Source organism: Crotalus tigris, unplaced genomic scaffold (genome assembly GCF_016545835.1).
Source record: "Crotalus tigris isolate CLP2741 ecotype Arizona unplaced genomic scaffold, ASM1654583v1 scf7180000024308.805542, whole genome shotgun sequence".
Taxonomy (NCBI): domain Eukaryota; kingdom Metazoa; phylum Chordata; class Lepidosauria; order Squamata; family Viperidae; genus Crotalus; species Crotalus tigris.
In genome coordinates, this window is record NW_024100480.1 from 561,995 (window position 1) to 582,500 (window position 20,506).

Below are 20,506 nucleotides of genomic sequence, written 5' to 3' on the forward strand. Positions count from 1 at the left end.
AGAAAAAACTGCATGAAAAGGAGTTAGAAAAGAGAAGGTCGTACAGATTTTAACCTTGATCCGAAATGAGCCCACTTTGTATACTTTCGTTTTAATTTTAAGGCTCTTGATGATTCATTTGAGGTAAGGACCCCCCAAAGCCGATTTCATCTTGTGTTTTGCTTTTGCCGGGAATTCCTTCGTAGGTATAACGCATCTCTTTTGAAAATCTAAATCTGAAGTGAGCAAATTCTCCAGTTTTCCCGAGTTAAGATCCACGTAACCAAGCCGTTCTTCTGGTTCGTCATTGTTTGTGTGTCTCTTTTAACTACAGCGAGTCCTCGAGTTACAACAGTTTGTTTTTAGGGACTGTTTGAACTTACCCCAGCACTGAAAAAAAGTGACTTATGACCAGTTTTCACACTTATGGCCGTTGTAGCAAAGGAGCACAGGGGCTCAAGGGGATGAAACGCTGGTGTCATGCCTCCGTCGGAGCCCCTCTCTGAATATGAAATATTAATAAAATAAAGAAATAAATTTTAATTTCTCCTGCTTGCCTCTAGTAATTAGTCTTTAAGGTCTCGCCTTACCATGTTTTTCCCCCACCATCCAGAATATTTCCCCGAAGCAGATTTCTTACACTTAAACTCAGATCTTATATATATGTAGGTCTTTGGTTATTTCGGTTTTCTCCCACGTAAAATTGGAAGTGTCTTGGCGACGTTTTGACGAAGTCCCATTCGTCATCTTCAGGCTGGTGTTTTCGGCTTCTTGCTCCTAGGAGCAATGTGTGATCGTAGCTATTTCTTCCTTTTAACTGCCAGTGGGGGTATGAACTGATTGGGTGGGAGCTTGGCTATGTTCTGATTGGGTGGAGGTGTGTTCTGATTGGTTAGGGGCTTGGCTGTGCTCTGATTGGATGGGGGGTTGGCTGTGCTCTGATTGACTGGGGGAGTGTTCTGTTTGGGTGGGGGCTTTGTTGTGCTCGGGTTAGTCTGAGTTGCAGGAGGATTTGAGATGGTGAGCTGCGTTGCTGTTGTTTGGCTTCGCGTTCGTGGTCGTGCCTCGTCTTCATGGTGGGTGTCAGTTTGCTTCATGTATGGATTGGAGGGGTTTAAAGTGGCTAATGATGCAGCTGTGGTCTGGCTTCTGGTTTGTGGTCGTGCCTCATCATCGGTGTGGGTTTGGGTTTGCTTTTTGCGTGGATGTGTGGTGGTGACATCCTGTGTGATTTTCGTGAGTGTGGGTCTGGTGTCATTCTTTGTATTAGGGACTCGTTTGTCAATAAGCCTCTGAATTTTGATCTTGTGACTAGGGGGGGGGACGCTGCAACAGTCGTAAGTATGGAAAACAATCATCAGTCTCTTTTTTCAGTGCTGTTGTAACTTTGAATGGTCACCAAATGAACTGTTGTAAGTCTATTTGAGTATATTCTATTTTAATTCGCACATGTAAGTCAAAACCCCAACTTTCTTCAGTCAAGGACTACAACATATATATATATAAAAGGATGCAAATGACCAGCTGTCTGCAAGGAGTATAAATCCTTCCCTTCCCCACCATCCAGTCAGAGCCGAAGAAGCTTCTCGGATGAGAAGCGAAACGTCTTCAAAGCAAAAACAAGAAAGTCCAGTTGCCTTTTGGAAAAAGCACCTTTGGGACAAGTTTCCTTTGCTCTTTGTGATGCCCAGTCTCTTGCTGCTATTGTTTAATTGTGTCCAGTAGCCTGACCACCCCAAGGGACCCCCAAACTCCTGGGATTTGTGCCCCCAACACAACCACAGCAGGCCAGCTTGGAGAAACTTCTGAATCGACTGTTCACAACAGCGTTAATTGTGGGCCGCAGAACCTCACGCTTGCAAAATTTACAGAATTTACTGTTGAAATGGCAAGGGCAGAAGATCGGGATGGCCTGGGAAATCAAAAGAGGGAAGATAACTCAGTGGTTTTATTATAGTGATTATGATATTGATAAACTCACTGCCAAGGTCTTGATTGTCAGCCTCTGTAGAATATTGGATTTCCAGAGCTGAAATGTGGACCAAAGATTCTTGAACGAGGAGCACGCGTCGGGGCAAAGGAAAAATCCACAAAGTAATCTTTCCTGAGCGTTTATAATTTTTTTATTTTATTTTTAACCTTGCTGTACAACTTTAGTTTAAGCAGATGTAGCGGGGATTTTAAGAAAGAGTTTTTTGTGTGGCCTCAATAAATTTTCTATGCATTACGTGCCCCTATATTTATAGGTTTTTATAATATAAGGGAAATAGTTCCCAAACGTGTTGATTATTTGGCACGAATAGTGACTAATAATAATGATAATAAAGTTGGAAGGGACCTTGGAGGTCATCTGGTTCAACCCCCTGCTCAGGCAGGAAACCCTATACCATTTCAGACAAAGGGCTGTCCAGTCTCTTCTTAAAGACTTCCAGTATTGGAGCATTCACAGCTTCTGGAGGCAGGTTATTCCACTGGTTAATTGCTCTCACTGTCAGGAAATTTCTCCTTCGTTCTAGGTTGCTTCTCTCCTTGATTAGTTTCCACCCGTTGCTTCTTGTCCTGCCTTCAGGGGCTTTGGAGAAGAGCTTGACACCCTCTTCTTTGGGGCAGCCCCTGAGATACTGGAACGCTGCTATCCTGTCCCCCCCCCCCATCCTTCTCTTCATTAAACTAGACATACCCAATTCCAGCAACCGTTCTTGATACGGTTTAGCCTCCAGCCCCCTGATCATCTTTGCTGCTCTTACGACAAACGCTTCCTGCAAGGATTGTGCCCTGTTTTAGGCGGAATGCCTGCTTTTCCACGACAGCTATCCTCACCGCAGATCTGCGTGAGAAGCCCTTTCAGAAGACAATAGCAGGCCAGATGGGATGAGCATTCACGAACACCGAAACATCTGCTGCACATCATTGCCAAACATAAAGAGAGTTTGATCTCCCACTTAATCAGGAGGAGCGTCATACCTTTTTACGTGAAAACTCAGCGGGGTACTAATCTGTTGTGTGACCCCAGAGAGCCTTATATCATCAAGAGCTGCAACTTCCCAGACACCCTTGTTGACAAAATTTAATACCTAGCTCTTCTGGGACTTGTTCTCTCCCTGATCGGTTCTTGCTTGTCAAAACAGGTAGATCTATGTTAAATCCATGTTCTGTTCGTGCGGCGAACATATTACAGCAGTAAATAACTTTGAGTAATGACTGGACTGGCTACCGATGCCATTTCTGGGGATGCTGTTGCGTTTGGCTCGTTGCGCAGATGAAAAATGTGAGCTGCGTTGCGTTCAACGGACCGATGGGCCTTCCTACCCTCTTTGTCACATTTACAGGTAGTTCTTGGGTTACAGCAGCTCTTTTAGTGACTGTTCAAAGTCACAACGGCATGACCCTTTTTCACACTCACGACCGTTGCAGCATCCTCAGGGTCACGTGATCAAAATCCAGAGGCTTGGCAACTGGCATGTACTTATGACAGTTGTAGCATCCCGGGGTCATGTGCTCAGCTCTTGCGACCTGACGAGCAAAGTCAACGGGGGAAGCCAGATTTTGCTTAACGACCAGTTTAGTAACTTAACAACTGCAGTGATTCACTTAACAACTGTGGCTAGAAAGGTCGTAAAAAGGGGCAAAACTCACTTTACAAATGACTCCCTTAACGAAGTAAATTTGGGGCTCGTAAGTCAAGGACTACCAATATCCATCACCATTCTGCTAAAGCTCTCGAGGCAATTTTACATTTCAGTTAACTTAAGAGTCTAAGTCGGGGTGTCCAACCTTGACAACTTGAAGACCCGTGGACTTCAGCTCCCAGAATTCCTCAGCCACTCCTGAAGAATTGGCGAGATAGCAACCTAAGAACTAAACCCGCATCATCTAAACCAGGGGTAGGCAACTTTGGCTCTTTTATGACTGGTGGACTTCAACTCCCAGAATTCCTGAGCCAGCCGTGCTGAGGGGAAAGGGAGAGGTTTCCAAGCTGAGCCATGCTGGCTCAGGAATTCTGGGAGTTGAAATCCACCAGTCATAAAAGAGCCAAGGTTGCCTACCCCTGGTCTAGGAGGCTCACTGCTTAGAACAGGAGGACTTAGGACAGGGGTAGGCAACCTTGGCTCTTTTATGACTGGTGGACTTCAACTCCCAGAATTCCTGAGCCAGCATAGCTCAACTTGGAAATCTCTTCCTTTCCCCTCAGCATGGCTGGCTGAGGAATTTTGGGAGTTGAAGTCCACAAGTCATAAAAGGGCCAAGTTTGAAGACCCTTATATGGTCCATGCTGTCTGGGGGATTCTGGGAGTTGAAGTCCACAAGTCATCAAAGGGCCACGTTTGAAGACCCCTGGCTTATATGGCCCATGCTGGCTGAGGAATTCTGGGAGTTGAAGCCCACAAGTCATCAAAGGGCCAAGTTTGAAGACCCCTGGCTTATATGGCCCATGCTGGCTGAGGAATTCTGGGAGTTGAAGTCCACAAGTCATCAAAGGGCCACGTTTGAAGACCCTTGGCTTATATGGTCCATGCTGTCTGGGGGATTCTGGGAGTTGAAGTCCACAAGTCATCAAAGGACCACGTTTGAAGACCTCTGCTGTATAACATGAACCAAAGGACTAGACTGGAGGGGATCCACGTTACCTGATCTAATTGGATAGGCAGAAAGAGAGAGAGAGAGAGATTGTGAGTAGGTAGTCCTGTAGCTCTCTAGGTTTTGGGATGGTCTTCAAATGACTCCTGCACCTCCCAATCTCCCCAGCTTGTAAGGGTAGCCAACTCGTCGCATCCAAGTGGCCATGGCCAACTCGTTGCCAGATAAGTCAGCCATTCGATTGAATTATTTCAAATGTGCCTGTGACCATTTTTTTTATCATTCACATTTAATTATTTTTTTTTTGTCCTTCCTTTGGCATCCTTTTTTTAATGATTCGTTTCTTCCATATTAGTGCGACTCTTGTCCCGCAGCGACGCGACTGGCTGTGGCAAATTGGCTACGACGAACTGTCCTAGTCCCCCCCCCCCACTCCTCTAGCCAGTATCTCTGTTTTATTACAAAGGTCTACGGGAAAGAAAAAAGCTAATTTCTCTCGGCAATTTCTGCCAGCTGATTTGGTCCAGGCATTTGGAGGCAAAGTGGCCTTGTGGGTTATGAACACGGCAATGCGCTGAACTCTCGTGCTGTGCAAAAGAGCTTTTCCCACCTGGTGTATTTTATTTCCCCCCCCCTTTTTTTTTTGCTATGAATGACCCTGCCTTACGCATGGATATTTTGCTGGCTTGGCGTGTGTCTTTTTTGCCGTTGTGCGAACTCCTGCCGTTGAGGCGAACTCCTGCCGTTGAGACTTTCAATGCCAGCAGAGGTTGCGGGACCTGGAAATTGAAAATTGCCCTACATATCGGTGTTTATATACGGCGGCGTAGCACAGATAGGTGGATTTCACAATAATAATGCCAGCAGGTAGCGCCTTGCGTCAAGCTGTTTGAGTCGAGGAAGGGAAAACAATAGAGGCGTCTTCCCATCTTAGCAGAATGAAAAATATTTCCATAAGCCAAGCGTAGCATTTTTCTAAATTAAATGGGGACTTTGTACATCTCTGTCGGTAATATTAGCCAGACTGACCCTGCTTTAGATTCTCAGCCCAGGGAGGCCCCAGGGTCCAGTGGGGGTTCAGATCAGTGATCTCCAAAATTGCCAACGTGAAGACTTGTGGACTTCAACTCCCAGAATCCCCCAGCCAGCATGGACTATATAAGCCAGGGGTCTTCAAACGTGGCCCTTTTATGACTTGTGGACTTCAGCTCCCAGAATCCCCCAGCCAGCATGGACCATATAAGCCAAGGGTCTTCAAATGTGGCCCTTTTATGACTTGTGGACTTCAACTCCCAGAATTCCTCAGCCAGCATGGACCATATAAGCCAGGGGTCTTCAAACGTGGCCCTTTGATGACTTGTGGACTTCAACTCCCAGAATTCCCCAGCCAGCATGGACCATATAAGCCAGGGGTCTTCAAACTTGGCCCTTTGATGACTTGTGGACTTCAACTCCCAGAATTTGTCAGCCAGGCACACATGGCTGAGGAATTCTGGGAGTTGAAGTCCACAAGTCATCAAAGGGCCAAGTCGGAAGACCCCTGTCTTAAATCTAACAAACAAAATGGAGGCTGGCTGAGGAATTCTGGGGGTTGAAATCCACAAGTCATAAAAGGGCCCAGTTTGAAGACCCCTGTTATACAGAACAACAGAGGTGGACTGAAGGACAGAACCTTAACCGATGCTTCTCTGAGCATCATTAATTTTGGTGTCAATTGTGGTCGTAAGTCCAGGACTACCTGTATAGGCAAAATATACATCACTTGCCCGTGTGTTGGTGTGTGTGTCTTTGTGTTTGGGTACGCATTTGAATCCCAATTGAGGTATTACCTTGAAATGAAAGGGCTTGTTGTGGATTTGTGTGCCTGCATACAATCCTGAGGTGTCTATTTATTTTTATTTTTTTGGGCGTTAATGCGTTCAGTAAAGTTCCTTGCTGTAGATTTAGAAATTGTAGGCTTTTGAGCAGCGCATACTAAATGCCAATCAAATGCCCCGGCGGAGAAAAAGCGCTCTAAATTGATGCACGCAGGTGTTTGATATCCTGGAGCAGTGTTGACTTGTGTTAGTTTCATTAAACTCCGTCAAACCCTACAGTTACCTAATGCAAATAAGCGAAGTCTGCCTTCGGAACGGGTCCTGCTCTTGCACTGAAGCCCCGGCGAATTGAGAGTGCGTTTGTCGGCTTTTGTGCACAACCCTTTGGTCAACAAAATTCTCCTGGCCTTGTCCCCACGTGGGCCGGTCCAACTCCTGAAGCAAGAGACCATGTCAGATGGAGCTTGAAAAAGGTTCATTCTGAGAAGCCGACCAAAGAAAAAAGAAATGCTGTTGAGGGGTCCTTGGTGCTCTCTGAGCTTGGTGGTTTTCTTGCAGACGTTTCATGACCCATCTAGGCAACATCATCAGTACTAGAAAGGATGGGGTTCCAGGGAGCAGGAGGAGGAGGAGGAGGGGGAGGGGAGGGGAGGCCTGTGTGGTCCTTGGTGCTCTTTGAGCTTGGTGGTTTTCTTGCAGACGTTTCATGACCCATCTAGGTAACATCATCATGCTAGAAGGGAGTGGGTTGAGGAGGAGGAAGAGGAGGAGGATGAGGAGAGAAGGAGGAGATGGATTGTGGGGTCCTTGGTGCTCTCTGAGCTGGATGGTTTTCTTGCAGACGTTTCATGACCCATCTAGGTAACATCATCAGTGCTAGAAGGGAGTGGGGTTTGCGGAGAGGAGGAAGAGGAGGAAGAGGAGGAGGAGATGGATTGTGGGATCCTTGGTGCTCTCTGAGCTTGGTGGTTTTCTTGCAGACGTTTCATGACCCAACTAGGCAACATCATCAGTGCTAGAAGGGAGTGGGGTTTCTGGAGAGGAAGAGGAGGAGGAGGAGGAGGAGGAAGGCCTGTGGGGTCCTTGGTGCTCTCTGAGCTTGGTGGTTTCCTTGCAGACGTTTCATGACCCATCTAGGTAACATCATCAGTGCTGGAAGGGAGTGGGGGTTTGTGGAGAAGGACTGGTGCCCTTGGCGCTCTCCGAACTTCCTTGTTTTCTTGCAGAACACGTTTCATGACCCTAACCAGGTAACCTCATCAGTGCTAGTAAGGAGAAATGCTCTTATGAACTCTTGAATGAGGCTCATTTTCAAACAAGCCTTCTGCAGTGAAAAACGTGTTGGTCTTTCTCTCTTTCCGCCTCCTTGATTGGGTAGTGAAGTTGATTTGATGGGAATAATCTGCTGAATCTGGGGAACATTTTGCCATGAAGCAGCTGCTTAATAAACTCGGTTAAAAACTCCCCCTTTGCTTTGCATTCCAGAAGGTGGTCTGTCTATGGAGCACAGAGGCTTCCTTCCATGTGGTAGTAAGGCCACGCCTAGAATACTCCATCCAGTTTGGGTCACCATATGATTAAAAAAAGATGTTGAGACTCTGGAAATCAAGTACAAAGCAGAGCAGCTAAGAGGATTAAAGGACCTGGAGACTAAAACACATGAAGAATGGTGGCAGGAACTACGTCTGGCTAGTCTAGGGCAGTGGTTCTCAACCTTTTTAATGCCGCGACCCCCAACTGGTCGTAAGTCGAGAACTACTCAACCGGTCATAAGTCGAGGACTACTCAACTGGTGCAGCGCCGTTTGCAGAGTGGGACTTTTGGCGGGCTCAGCAGGGCAGAGACAGCCTGGACAATTCCCATTGGCTTTGGAAAGCCAATAGAATTAGACTCTATTCAAGAGAGTCGATTCTATTGGCTTTCAAAAGCCAATAGAATAAAAGGGAGTAGCACAGCTAAGGAAAAGGGGAAAAAAATGGCGGACTGCGTTGTTTGGCGACCCCCGTGAAATGGTCGTTCGACCCCAAATGGGGTCCCGACCCACAGGTGGAGAACCGCTGGTCTCCTGCTTGAGACCTCCAAGGTCCCTTCCAGCTCTATTCTCATTGATTGATTGATTGATTGATTGATTAAAATGCTCTAGGGCAGTGTTTCTCAACCTTGACCATTTTAAGGCATGTGGACTTCAACTCCCAGAATTCCACAGCCAGCATTGCTGGCTGTGGAATTCTGGGAGTTGAAGTCCACATGCCTTAAAATGGTCAAGGTTGAGAAACACTGGTCTAGGGTTTCCTGCTTGAACAGGACGTTGGACCGGAAGACCTCCAAGGTCACTTCCACCTCTATTTTGATTGATTGATTGATATAGTCTAAGATCTCCTGCTTGAGCAGGGGGCTGGACTGGAAGACCTCCAAGATCCCTTCCAGCTTGATTCTGATTGACGGAGGTTAATTCGGCTTGTTATTGCCAGTTTTTCTTCCTTCCCCATCTCTTCACTATTTCCGTAGGGAGCAGGATAATCCTCTGTAATAGAAAGGGGTTCCGGGTGGGGAATATTGGCAAAGTGACCCCGGCTGTAAGGATTTTTCTCTGAAAATATCTTGGCAATGTACACAAGGCAGGAGTCTTTGAAACCTTAATCTCTGCCGCGGTTTCCAGACCTTGTTTGAAGAGGGTCTGTTTGATCGCCTTTCACCGGCGGGCGTATTTTCAGATGTTGACTTTGTGCTCAGTGTGAGAACATACATAAAGCTGGCGTATTTTATTATTTAATACGCACTTTCTTCCTTGTACAAAAATGTGGAGCGTTAGAATGGTAGGGGTGGTTTTTTTTTTTTTTAAAAAAGAAGATTTTTGGTTCTTTTGGCAGTTTTTGGCAGATGCTGTGTGCGAGTCCAATATTCAACCTTTTGTGAATTAAATAGTTAGTACAAGGCAGGCGGCGATACAGTTATTGGAGCAGGTTTTCCTCTACACAGCCAAATATCTGAAGGCCCTAATATTATTATCTAGATCAGGGGTCCCCAACCTGTGGGCTGCGGCCCGGTAGTGGGCTGTGGGCTGCTGGCTGGCCGGCCGCTGGGCCACGAGACAGGCTGACCAGTGTGCATCTTCCTTCCTTCCTTCCTTCCTTCCTTCCTTCCTTCCTTCCTTCCTTCCTTCCTTCCTTCCTTCCTTCCTTCCTTCCTTCCTTCTTATTCTCCTTCCTTCCTTCCTATTCTCCTTCCTTCCTTCCTTCCTTCCTTCCTTCCTTCCTTCCTTCCTTCCTTCCTTCCTTCCTATTCTCCTCCTTCCTTCCTTCCTTCCTTCCTTCCTTCCTATTCTCCTTCCTTCCTTCCTTCCTTCCTATTCTCCTCCTTCCTTCCTTCCTCCCTCCCTCCCTCCCTCCCTCCCTCCTTCCTTCCTTCCTTCCTTCCCATTCCCTTCCTTCCTTCCTTCCTTCCTTCTCATTCTCCTTTTCTTCCTTCCTTTCTTCTCATCTCCTTTCTTCTCATTCTCCTTCCTTCCCTTTCTTCTCATTTTCCTTCCTTCCTTCCTTCCTTCCTTCCTTCCTCCTTCCTTCCTTCCTTTTCTTCTTCCCTCTTCTCACTCTCCTTCCTTCCTTTCTTCCTCCTTCCTTCTTTTCATTCTCCTTCCTTCCTTCTCTTCTCATCCTCCTTCCTTCCTTCCTTCCTTCCTTCCTCTCATTCTCCTTCCTTCCTTCATTCTCTTCTCATTTTCCTTCCTTCCTTCCTTCCTTCCTTCCTTCCTTCCTTCCTTCCTTCCTTCCTTCCTTCCTTCCTTCCTTCCTTTCTTCCTTCCTTCCTTCCTTCCTTTTCTCCCTCCCTCCTTCCCTCCCTCCCTCCCAGGTTGTTGTTGTCAGCAAAAGAGGAGGGAGATGTTGTACATGTTCACCACCTTGAGTTGTTTATTAAAACGAGGCGTACAAATAAAAAATAAAAACATTGCAGGAACTTTGTGTTGAGGTATTGATCGATTCATGCCCAGGCTCTGGATTGGCCAGTTTTGATTCCTGTCTCTTTTGTGTGTCTGTCAGGAGAGGCTTCTGATGATAATCGAGCAGTAACCCTTGCATAAAGTTATGTGTGAGTGAAAACCTTTGTTGATAAATATGACATATAAATCACTTTATTTTGAAGAAGAGCGGCCAGGAATAAGGATAGCTCTATGCTTAGATTACACGCTATGTGCTACCCAAGAAATATTAATAATGCATTTAATCTTTCTGGGAAATGGGATTTTTTTATAATCATAATGATATTATATCTGCGTGCTGTGCTGATAAGTTGAAATCACATTACTTGCCAGAGTTGAAGCTTTATGCATGCAATAAAGGCTGGCATTCATGCTTAGAAGTGCTCTTGCCGTTTAAAAACCCACAATTATACGTCTCGACCACAGCTCCTGGCTGCATGATGGCATTATCAGTAGGCACAAGCTGCGAGGAATGTTCGACCGTGTCTCAGAGTGTTGCTTTCATTGAAATTCGGAACAAAACTTTGGAAAAAGTGCAGAGAAGAGCAGCTAAGATGATCCAAGGCCTGGAGACTAAAACATACAAAGAAGGGTGGCAGGATTGGAGTATGGCCAGCCTAGAGAAAAGAAGAAATAGGGGGGGGGGGGGACATGATAGCATGTTTTTTCAGTATCTCAGGGGCTGCCCCAAAGAAGAGGGAGTCAAGCTATTCTCCAAAGCGCCTGAAGGCAGGACAAGAAGCAACGGATGGAAACTAACCAAGGAGAGAAGCAACTAAGGAGAAACTTCCTGACAGTGAGAACAATTAACCAGTGGAACAACCTGCCTCCAGAAGCGGTAAACGCTCCAATACTGGAAGTTTTTAAGAAGAGACTGGACAGCCATTTGTCCGAAATGGTATAGGGTTTCCTGCCTGAGCAGGGGGTTGGACTAGATGACTTCCAAGGTCCCTTCCCAACTTTATCCTTATTATTATTATTATAAAGTTGCAGGAAATACATAGGTTTTGCTTTATCTCCGGGTTTCTATCACTTGTGCTTTGCCTCTTGATCAGATGTTCTGGCAACAATTGGAGGCTAAAACATATAAGGAACATTTGCTGGAATTGGGGATGTCTAGTTTAATGAAGAGAAGGACGAGGGGGGACATGAGAGCAGTCTTCCAATATCTCAGGGGCTGTCCCAAAGAAGAGGCAGTCAAGCTCTTCTCCAAAGCCCCTGAAGGCAGGACAAGAAGCAACGGATGGGCACTAATCAAGGAGAGAAGCAACCTGGAACTAAGGAGAAACTTCCTGACTGTGAGAACAATCAACCAGTGGAACAGCTTTGCCTCCAGAAGTTGTGGATGCTCCATCCCTGAAGGTTTTCAAGAAAAGACTGGGCAGCCCCCTGTCTGAAATAACAGAATAATTGAAATCTTGGAGGTCCTCTAGTCCAGCCCGCTGCTCAAACAGGAGATGATATACCATTTCAGACAAATGGCCATCCATTCTCTTCTTAAAAATTTCCAATGTCGGAGCATTCACCGCTTTTGGAGGCAGGTAGTTCCACTGGTTAATTGTTCTAACTGTTAGGAAGTTTCTCTTTAGTTCTAGGTTGCTTCTCTCTTTGATGAGTTTCCATCCGTTGCTTCTTGTCCTGCCTTTGGGTGCTTTGGAGAAGAGCTTGACTCCCTCTTCTTTGGGGCAGCCCCTGAGATACTGGAACACTGCTATAATGCCCCCCCCGGTTAGGTAGGTAGGTAGGTAGATATAGATAGATGGAGAGAGAGAGAGAGAGAGAAAGATAGATAAAGAGATAGAGATAGATAGATAGATAGATAGATAGATAGATAGATAGATAGATAGATAGACAGACAGATAGACAGATAGGAGAGATGGGATAGATAGATAGATAGATAGATAGATAGATAGATAGATAGATAGATAGATAGATAGATAGATAGATAGATAGATAGGCAGGCAGGCAGGCAGGCAGGGAGGCAGGCAGGCAGGCAGGCAGGCAGGCAGGCAGGCAGGCAGGCAGGCAGGCAGGCAGGCAGGCAGGCAGGCAGGCAGGCAGGCAGGCAGGCAGGCAGGCAGACAGACAGACAGGACTGGATAGCCATTTGCCTGAAATGGTATAGGGCTGCCTGCTTGAGCAGGGAGTTGGACTAGATGACCTCCAGGGTCCCTTCCAGCTCTATTCTGATTTGATTAAAATGAATTCTGACAAATTTCTGGCTTGTTTCTGTGGTCCTCTTTGTTGGACCTTTTAGGCAGACCGTGTGCTTTAACCGTTCCGTACAATTCATTCGTTCATTCGCTCATTCATTCATTCATTCATTCATTTAGTTAGTTTTCTATTGTTACATTTCATTAGTGCTTGATAAACATCGTGTTATCTGGGTTACTTTTTTGTTTTGCTTAATAATAACAAATTCTACTCCTAGTCTCTACACCGTTTTTCCAGCCATTGGTAAAATAAATTCCGTGTTTGAAAATATTTTGTATCTTCTTCCTCTTTTGATCCTCGGCGTAAGTCTGCCCGTGTCATCACAGTCCAATGTCTTCTTAACTAACCTCTTCATCCGACGGTGTTTCTTCCTTCGTCCAGCGCTGAGCACAGACAACCCTCGTGCAGTGTTAAGATATACACTTCGCTTATCGAACTTTTCTGCTCCTATGCCTAATAAGAAAAGTTCAGGTTTAAAATCTATACGTTTCTCTAGCATTTTTTTTTGTATTTTAACCCTAAATTTTCTTGCAAGTCCACCGCAGATGGTAGGTAATATGTGCCCAGTGTTTTTGGGTTACATTTCCAACAGTTACTAGACGCCATTCCGTACAATTCTCTGTCTTGGCTCTTTTGCAGATTAAAGCAAAACCAAACGTCCGTCCAGGAGGAAATCACCAAAGCCTTTGACCGGGAAAGAGTTGCGTCCAGCGAGCAATTGGCTAGGGCCATTCTGCGCGAGAGATCTGCAGCCGAAGATGAACGCATGAAATCGCAGCTGTTGGTAAGTGTATGGTGGTTCCCACAACCATCTGGTTGCAAAAAAATTGAGATGCTCAGATTGTCCATACACGTAGTCCTTGGTTTAGCAATCATTCGTTGAGTGGCCGTCAGAGTTTCAACGGTCACTGAAAAAAAGTGACTTATGACCTTTTTTTTTCACACTTCAGACCGTGGAAGCATCCCCCAGGTCACGTGCAGTGTGGGATTCAGCTGGTTTGGGAGAACCAGTGGCTAAATTTACCTGAATTCAGAGAACCGGCTGGCTTCTGGAAGTCCAGTCTAGGCCTTGGAGGCCTCCCAGGCCTAGAACGGCCCACCGGAAGTACATGGATACCACTTCCAGAAGTCTGTTCTAGGCATCGGAGGCCTGGAAGAAACCTCCCAGGCCTAGAAAGGCCCACCGGAAGTACATGGATACCACTTCCAGAAGTCTGTTCTAGGCATTGGGGGCCTGGAAGAGACCTCCCAGGCCTAGAACGGCCCACTGGAAGTACATGGATACCACTTCCAGAAGTCTGTTCTAGGTATTGGAGGCCTGGAGGATGCCTCCCAGGCCTAGAATGGCCTACAGGAAGTACATGGATACCACTTCCAGAAGTCTGTTCTAGGCATCGGAGGCCTGGAAGAGACCTCCCAGGCCTAGAACGGCCCACTGGAAGTACATGGATACCACTTCCAGAAGTCTGTTCTAGGCACTGGAGGCCTGGAGGAGGCCTCCCAGGCCTAGAATAGCTCATCGGACGTGCATGGATACCACTTCCGGAAGTTCGTTCTAGGCATCGGAAGCCCTGGCCTCATCACATAATAGAACCGGTTGTTCAGGTATTTGAATCCCACCACTGGACACGCGGTCATGACTGGCATGTATTTATGACGGTTGCAATCTCCTGGGGTCACGTGATCCCCTTTTTGCGACCTTCGCTTAGCGACCGTGTTACCAGATTAACAACTGCAGTGATTCACTGGGGAAAAAAAGGGACTTTCAGTCGTTCCTCACGCTTATGACGGTCACAACGTCCCCCACGATCCTGTGATCGAAATTTGGGGCTTGCCAACCCACAGATATTTATGACGGTTATGCATGGAATCCTGTGATCACCATTTGCAACCTTCCCAGATGGCTCCCGACTAGTAAAATGAACGGGGCAAGCCAGGTTCACTTAATGACCTCATGATTCATTTAATGGTAGGGATTCACTTAACAACCCTGACAAAAAAACAGGTCGTAAAATTCAGCACAGCTCACTTAACAGCTGCCTACGTTTAGCAACCGAAATCCAGTGGTGGTCCTAACAAGTCAAGGACTCTTTGTTACCCACACCATCATCATTTAAGGATGTTGTCATGGTTCCGACAGATGAAACCTTTCAAAAGAACTTCTTGAAGCACTGTTTACCTTAAATAATCTTTATTTTGAGTAGCATAATATCGGCATAATCGAAGCCAAAAACTGGATTCCCCTCCCCTGAGCACATAGTATCAAAGCACAATTCCCTCCTCCAATTAACTGTCATAAATCACATTCCCCAATTTGCTTGAAACACAGGCTTCCTCTCCATTTCTCCAGCCCGCCAATTCCTTATCAGCTCTGGTTACAATAACCTTGTTTCTCAGGCTAGGTTTATCAGCTCTGGTTACAATAACCTTGTTTCTCACGCTAGGTCTAGTGTTGTTATGTCTAGCTGCACTCTCCTTCACATCCCCCCTCCCAGCCTCATCTAACTCTAAAAGCAAAAGGTAGAAGATGGCTACATTTCCATCTGTTGTCCATGCAAAAACATCCGACGTGAGCAGCGTTGACAGATGTCAGTGGTAATACACTAAAGACATTAATTCCAGATGTCAGTGGTAATACACTAAAGACATTAATTCCAAATTAAGTACATACGTTTCCCCCCCCCCTAATAGGACTTCTGCATTTCTCCATTTCACTAAAAGATAACCTCAATATCTTTTTTTGGGGGGGGGGATAGAACCCCAGGGATTCCCTTCCTCCAAATTTGGTTTAAAGCAGTGTTTCTCAACCTTGACAATTTTAAGGCATGTGGACTTCAACTCCCAGAACTCCACAGCCAGCAATGCTGGCTGTGGAATTCTGGGAGCTGAAGTCCATATGCCTTAAAATTGTCAAGGTTGAGAAACACTAGACTTTTTTTTTCTCATGGGTTTCCCTCCCCCACCCCTTGTTCAATACCTTCACGTTCCTGCTCCTGAAACATGCATTTAACTTTTCAGTTCTTTGAGGCCCTTCAAATGGAAGGTAGCAATTTTCCATTTGAAAGTGTGGTATTGTTGGCAAAATGTCAAGCCTTTTCAAGGCTTGACACAGTTTAGGAAGGCGCTGCCGGTTGATAGGAGGCAGGAAATGAATGGCGCCACGGAAGGCTTCCTCCGTGGGCCCAGCCAAAATGAACTCAATTTGATTTTACCCCTCAAGGAAGCGTGGGTGCGACTGTGGCCCTGGATAGCTTCAATCTTCTGGAATTTGCCAACCTATGAAAGACAGGCGGAAGAGGGCTGCGTGAAAACCAGCAATATGATATTCCCTATCCTTGAGCTGATAACTCAGAAGATAGAGCATAAAATGTGTGGGGGGAGGCATGAAAGGAAATAAGCCATGCCCTCATTCCTTAAAATAGGAAATTTAGGAGGAGTCCTTCTATTTTGACCAACGGTTGCTGGAATTGGGTATGTCTAGTTTAACGAAGAGAAGGACGAGGGGGGGACATAATAGCAGTGTTCCAATATCTCAGGGGCTGCCCCAAAGAAGAGGCAGTCAAGCTATTCTCCAAAGCACCTGAAGGCAGGAGAAGAAGCAACGGATGGAAACTCACCAAGGAGAGAAGCAACCTGGAACTAAGGAGAAACTTCCTGTTCTCCAGTGGAACCACCTGCCTCCAGAAGTGGTGAATGCTCCAACATTGTAAGTTTTTAAGAAGAGACTGGACAGCCATTTGTCCAAAATGGTGTAGGGTTTCCTGCCTGAGCAAGGGGTTGGACTAGATGATCTCCAAGGTCTTTTCCAACTTTAGTATTATTATTATAATATTCGACAGCATGGTATATCAGCCATAAAATCCTCCAGGCTTTTCAGTTCTGTAACCTCCCACGGAATGGGACTCCCACGCTGTTCTCCCGCAGTGATTTGGCCATAGTGAATCGGCTGTGGCAAGTTGGCCGTGACGTCTTGCAGCGATTCGGCCATGTCGAATTGGACGTGGCAAGTTGGCTGTGGCTTGTTGTCCTGCAGTGAGTTGGCCATGGTGAGTTGCCACAGACCCAACCCCCTGCTCAGGCAGGAAACCCTATACCATTCCAGGCAAACAGCTGTCCAGTCTCTTCTTCAAAACCTCCAGTGTTGGAGCATTCACCGCTTCTGGAGGCAGGTTGTTCCACTGGTTAATTGTTCTCACTGTCAGGAAGTTTTTCCTTAGTTCTAGGTTGCTTCTCTCCTTGATTAGTTTCCATCCGTTGCTTCTTGTCCTGCCTTCAGGCGCTTTGGAAAATAGCTTGACTCCTTCTTCTTTGGGGCAGCCCCTGAGATACTGGAACACTGCTATCCTGTCCTCCCTCTTCCTTCTCTTCATTAAACTAGACATACCCAATTCCAGCAACCGTTCCTTATATGTTTCAGCCTCCACTCCCCTGATCATCTTTGTTGCTCTTCTCTGTACTCTTTTTAGAGTCTCAACATCTTTTTTACATCGTGGTGACCAAAACTGGATGCAGCATTCCAAGTGTGGCCTTACCAAGGCCTTGTAAAGTGGTATTAACACTTCACCTGATCTTGATTCTATCCGTCTGTTAATGCAGCCTAACACTGTGTTGGCTTTTTTGGCAGCCCCCCGCCCCCCCAAAAAACCCTGTAAAAATCATGGACACTGAAAAACACACAACAGAAGTGCACAACATGTGATCATGTGACCACAGTGGGCACGGCCCTTGTAACCTCCCAACTGAATTGTAAATCCCTCTAGGGAATGTCCACGGTAACTTTGAATGGCCGCTATGGGACCAGTCGTAAGTCAAGGACTACATGCGCCGCCTCCGCCTTTAATATTTCTCATTAAAGGCATCATGTTGGAAAACTTCATTTGAACCCGCTGAGATTTATAGCGTCTGGATTAGTTTTCGTTGTGGTGACATGGCTATCAATAACTTATTGACAATCCATCAGTGGACGAATGATGAGGGCCAGGCTGGACTACGGAGCATCTGGAATTTAAAACGTAAATCTATGGACAACTGAAGTAACACAAAAGTGGCCGTATATCCATCTCCTTAATAATGGCCTGGCATTTACCCTTCGCTGCAGGATGAGCTGCTTTTAAGACGTTATGTTTAGAAAACCGGTTTATTGGGCTGCCGCTGAGGTTAAAACCTCATTTCCTGTTGGAGAGTCGAAGAGATATACAAGTAGTCCTTGATTTAACGACTACAGCTGAGCCATAACATTTCTGTTGTTAAGTGAGATGTTTGTGAAGTGAGTTTTGCCCCCGTTTTACGACCCTTTCTTGCCACCGTTAAGTGAATCACTGCAATGGTTAATTTAGTAACATGCTGAAGTGAAATTCCCAAATGTTCATGTGGAATGGAATGGAATGGAAGGGAATAGAATAGAATAGAATAGAATAGAATAGAAAATATGGAATGGAATGAAATAGAATAGAATAAGGAATGGAATAAGGAATGGAATAGGGAATAGAATAGAATGGGATGGGATGGGATGGGACGGAATAGAATAGAATAGAATAGAATAGAATAGAATAGAATAGAATAGAAAATATGGAGTAATAGTAATAGTAGTAAAGTTGGAAGGGACCTTGGAGGTCATCTAGTCCAACCCCCTGCTCAGGCAGGAAACCCTACACCATTTCGGACAAATGGCTGTCCAATCTCTTCCTAAAAACTTCCAGTGTTGGAGCATTTACTGCTTCTGGAGGCAGGCTGTTCCACTGATGAATAGAATAGAATAGAATAGAATAGAATAGAATAGAATAGAATAGAATAGAATAGAATAGAATAGAATAGAAAATATGGAATGGAATGGAATGGAATAGAATAGAAAATATGGAGTGGAGTGGAGTGGAGTGGAGTGGAGTGGAGTAGAGTAGAGTAGAGTAGAGTAGAGTAGAGTAGAGTAGAGTAGAGTAGAGTAGAGTAGAGTAGAGTAGAGTAGAGTAGAGTAGAGTAGAGGCTAAAATTGTGGAAACCTTTTAGGAAAAGTGTCTTTTTGAGGTTTGATGGCTAATAACACCAGTTTTTTTTTTTTAGAATACCGTAAAATTATATATCAGTGGAAGGATAATTTAATCAAGAATGTAACGCAACACAGTTTGTTCAATTATCTGTACTGTATTCTATGAAAAGTTAGAGCCAAATAACCAGAAAAAGGAAGCACAACTTGCTTAGGTTGATATCAGGTCTGTTAAATTGATAGTTTATTGTGCTGCGCATCGGGATTTTGTTAGCAGCTCCATTTGTCACTGGCTGATCTTCGACTGCAAGGAGGCTTCTGTTTTACTTCCAAAGCAAATTACGCCTGATTTTTTTTTTATTATTATTCTAGCTTTTTACCGTTTCTTTCTTCCTCTCCTGTGATTTAACAAGGGCTGGCTGAGAAAATGCCGCAGGGAGGGCGCGCTAAACGAGGTAGCCCGCTTGTCTCTTAAGAAACACCCCCCCCCCTTGTTTACAAGCCTGCAGTATTTTATTACATACCTCATTTACCTCATTCGTCATTTTAATAGAAGAAGAAGAAAAAAAGGAGTCATTTTCGGTGATGTTTGAAATAATTTGAAGGAAAACCACGTAGCCTAAAACTGAATTACTTACTTGAGGCCTAGCCAAGTGGGAAGATACCCGTAGCAGCACAGCAGAATAAGTTTGCAATGCAGCGAAAATATCCATGAAATTAGTAGTGTTCATTCCTAAAACTTAGGTCTGGGACCTCGAGCAGAATTAAGCCAATAATTTGTTTGACATGGTACCCGCGTGCTTCTAATTCCACTCACCTCTCTTTAAATCTTTCATTCCTTTGGGGACAGTCAATCTTCCCAATTTGGGCTGGCGACAGTTTCTGGATCCAAAAGCTGTCAGGGGTTGGTCCTTTTAAATGACGTGGTCGCCGTACGTGCACAGCCGAAAAATCACAACCGAAAAACCTTTAAATAGAATCAAATTTGTCTTCTGCAATGCAACAATGCAGAGAGATAGACGTGATCGTTTATTTGCCTGTTGGGTTAGACCAGGGGGGTAGGCCACCTTGGCTCTTTTATGACTGGTGGACTTCAACTCCCAGAATTCCTGGCTGGCTGGGGTGGGGTTAGGCAACCTTGGCTCTTTTATGACTCATGGACCTCAACTCCCAGAATTCCTGAGCCAGCCGTGCTGAGGGGAAAGGGAGAGGTTTCCAAGCTGAGCCAGGCTGGCTCAGGAATTCTGGGAGTTGAAGTCCACCAATCATGAAGGGGCCATAGTTCCCCCATGCTGGCTCAGGAATTCTGGGAGTTGAAGTCCACAAATCATAAAAGAGCCAAGATTGCCTACCCCTGCTCCAGGAGGCTCACCGCTTAGAACATGGCTCAGCTTGGAGACCCCTTGCTTTCCCCTCAGCATGGCTGGCTCAGGAATTCTGGGAGTTGAAGTCCACAAGTCATAAAAGGGCCATCGTTCCCCACCTCTGATTCTAGGGTGTTCCTGCCAGCTTAGTTCCCCTTCTATTCCCTCACCTGGCTGGCTGAGGAATTCTGGGAGTTGAAGTCCACACGTCTTAAAGTTGCCAAGTTTGAAGAACCCTGATCTAGGCGCAGGAGTGGGCATCCTTGGCTCTTTTATGACTCGTGGACTTCAACTCCCAGAATTCCTGAGCCAGCCTGGCTCAGCTTGGAAACCTCTCCCTTTCCCCTCAGCATGGCTGGCTCAGGAATTCTGGGAGTAGAAGTCCACCTGTCATAAAAGAGCCAAGATTCCCCACCCCTGCCCTATATCAGGGCTCCTCAACCTTGGCAAATTTAAGACTCGTGGACTTCAACTTCCAGAATTCCTGAGCCAGCCTGGCTCAGCTTGGAAACCTCTCCCTTTCCCCTCAGCATGGCTGGCTCAGGAATTCTGGGAGTTGAAGTCCACCAGTCATAAAAGAGCCAAGGTTGTCCACCCC

General features: G+C 45.8%; 1 protein-coding gene across 5 annotated transcripts in view; it reads left to right on the forward strand.

The window, feature by feature from the left end:
* The window catches only part of CHCHD3 (coiled-coil-helix-coiled-coil-helix domain containing 3), a 162,184-nt gene that overhangs the window by 41,167 nt on the left and 100,511 nt on the right, over positions 1–20,506 (forward strand). For all 5 annotated transcript variants that reach the window (XM_039324747.1, XM_039324743.1, XM_039324746.1 and 2 more), the window contains exon 4: positions 13,204–13,348. In XM_039324747.1, coding sequence (XP_039180681.1) covers positions 13,204–13,348 — 145 coding nt within the window. The remainder of the gene's footprint in view (positions 1–13,203; positions 13,349–20,506) is intronic.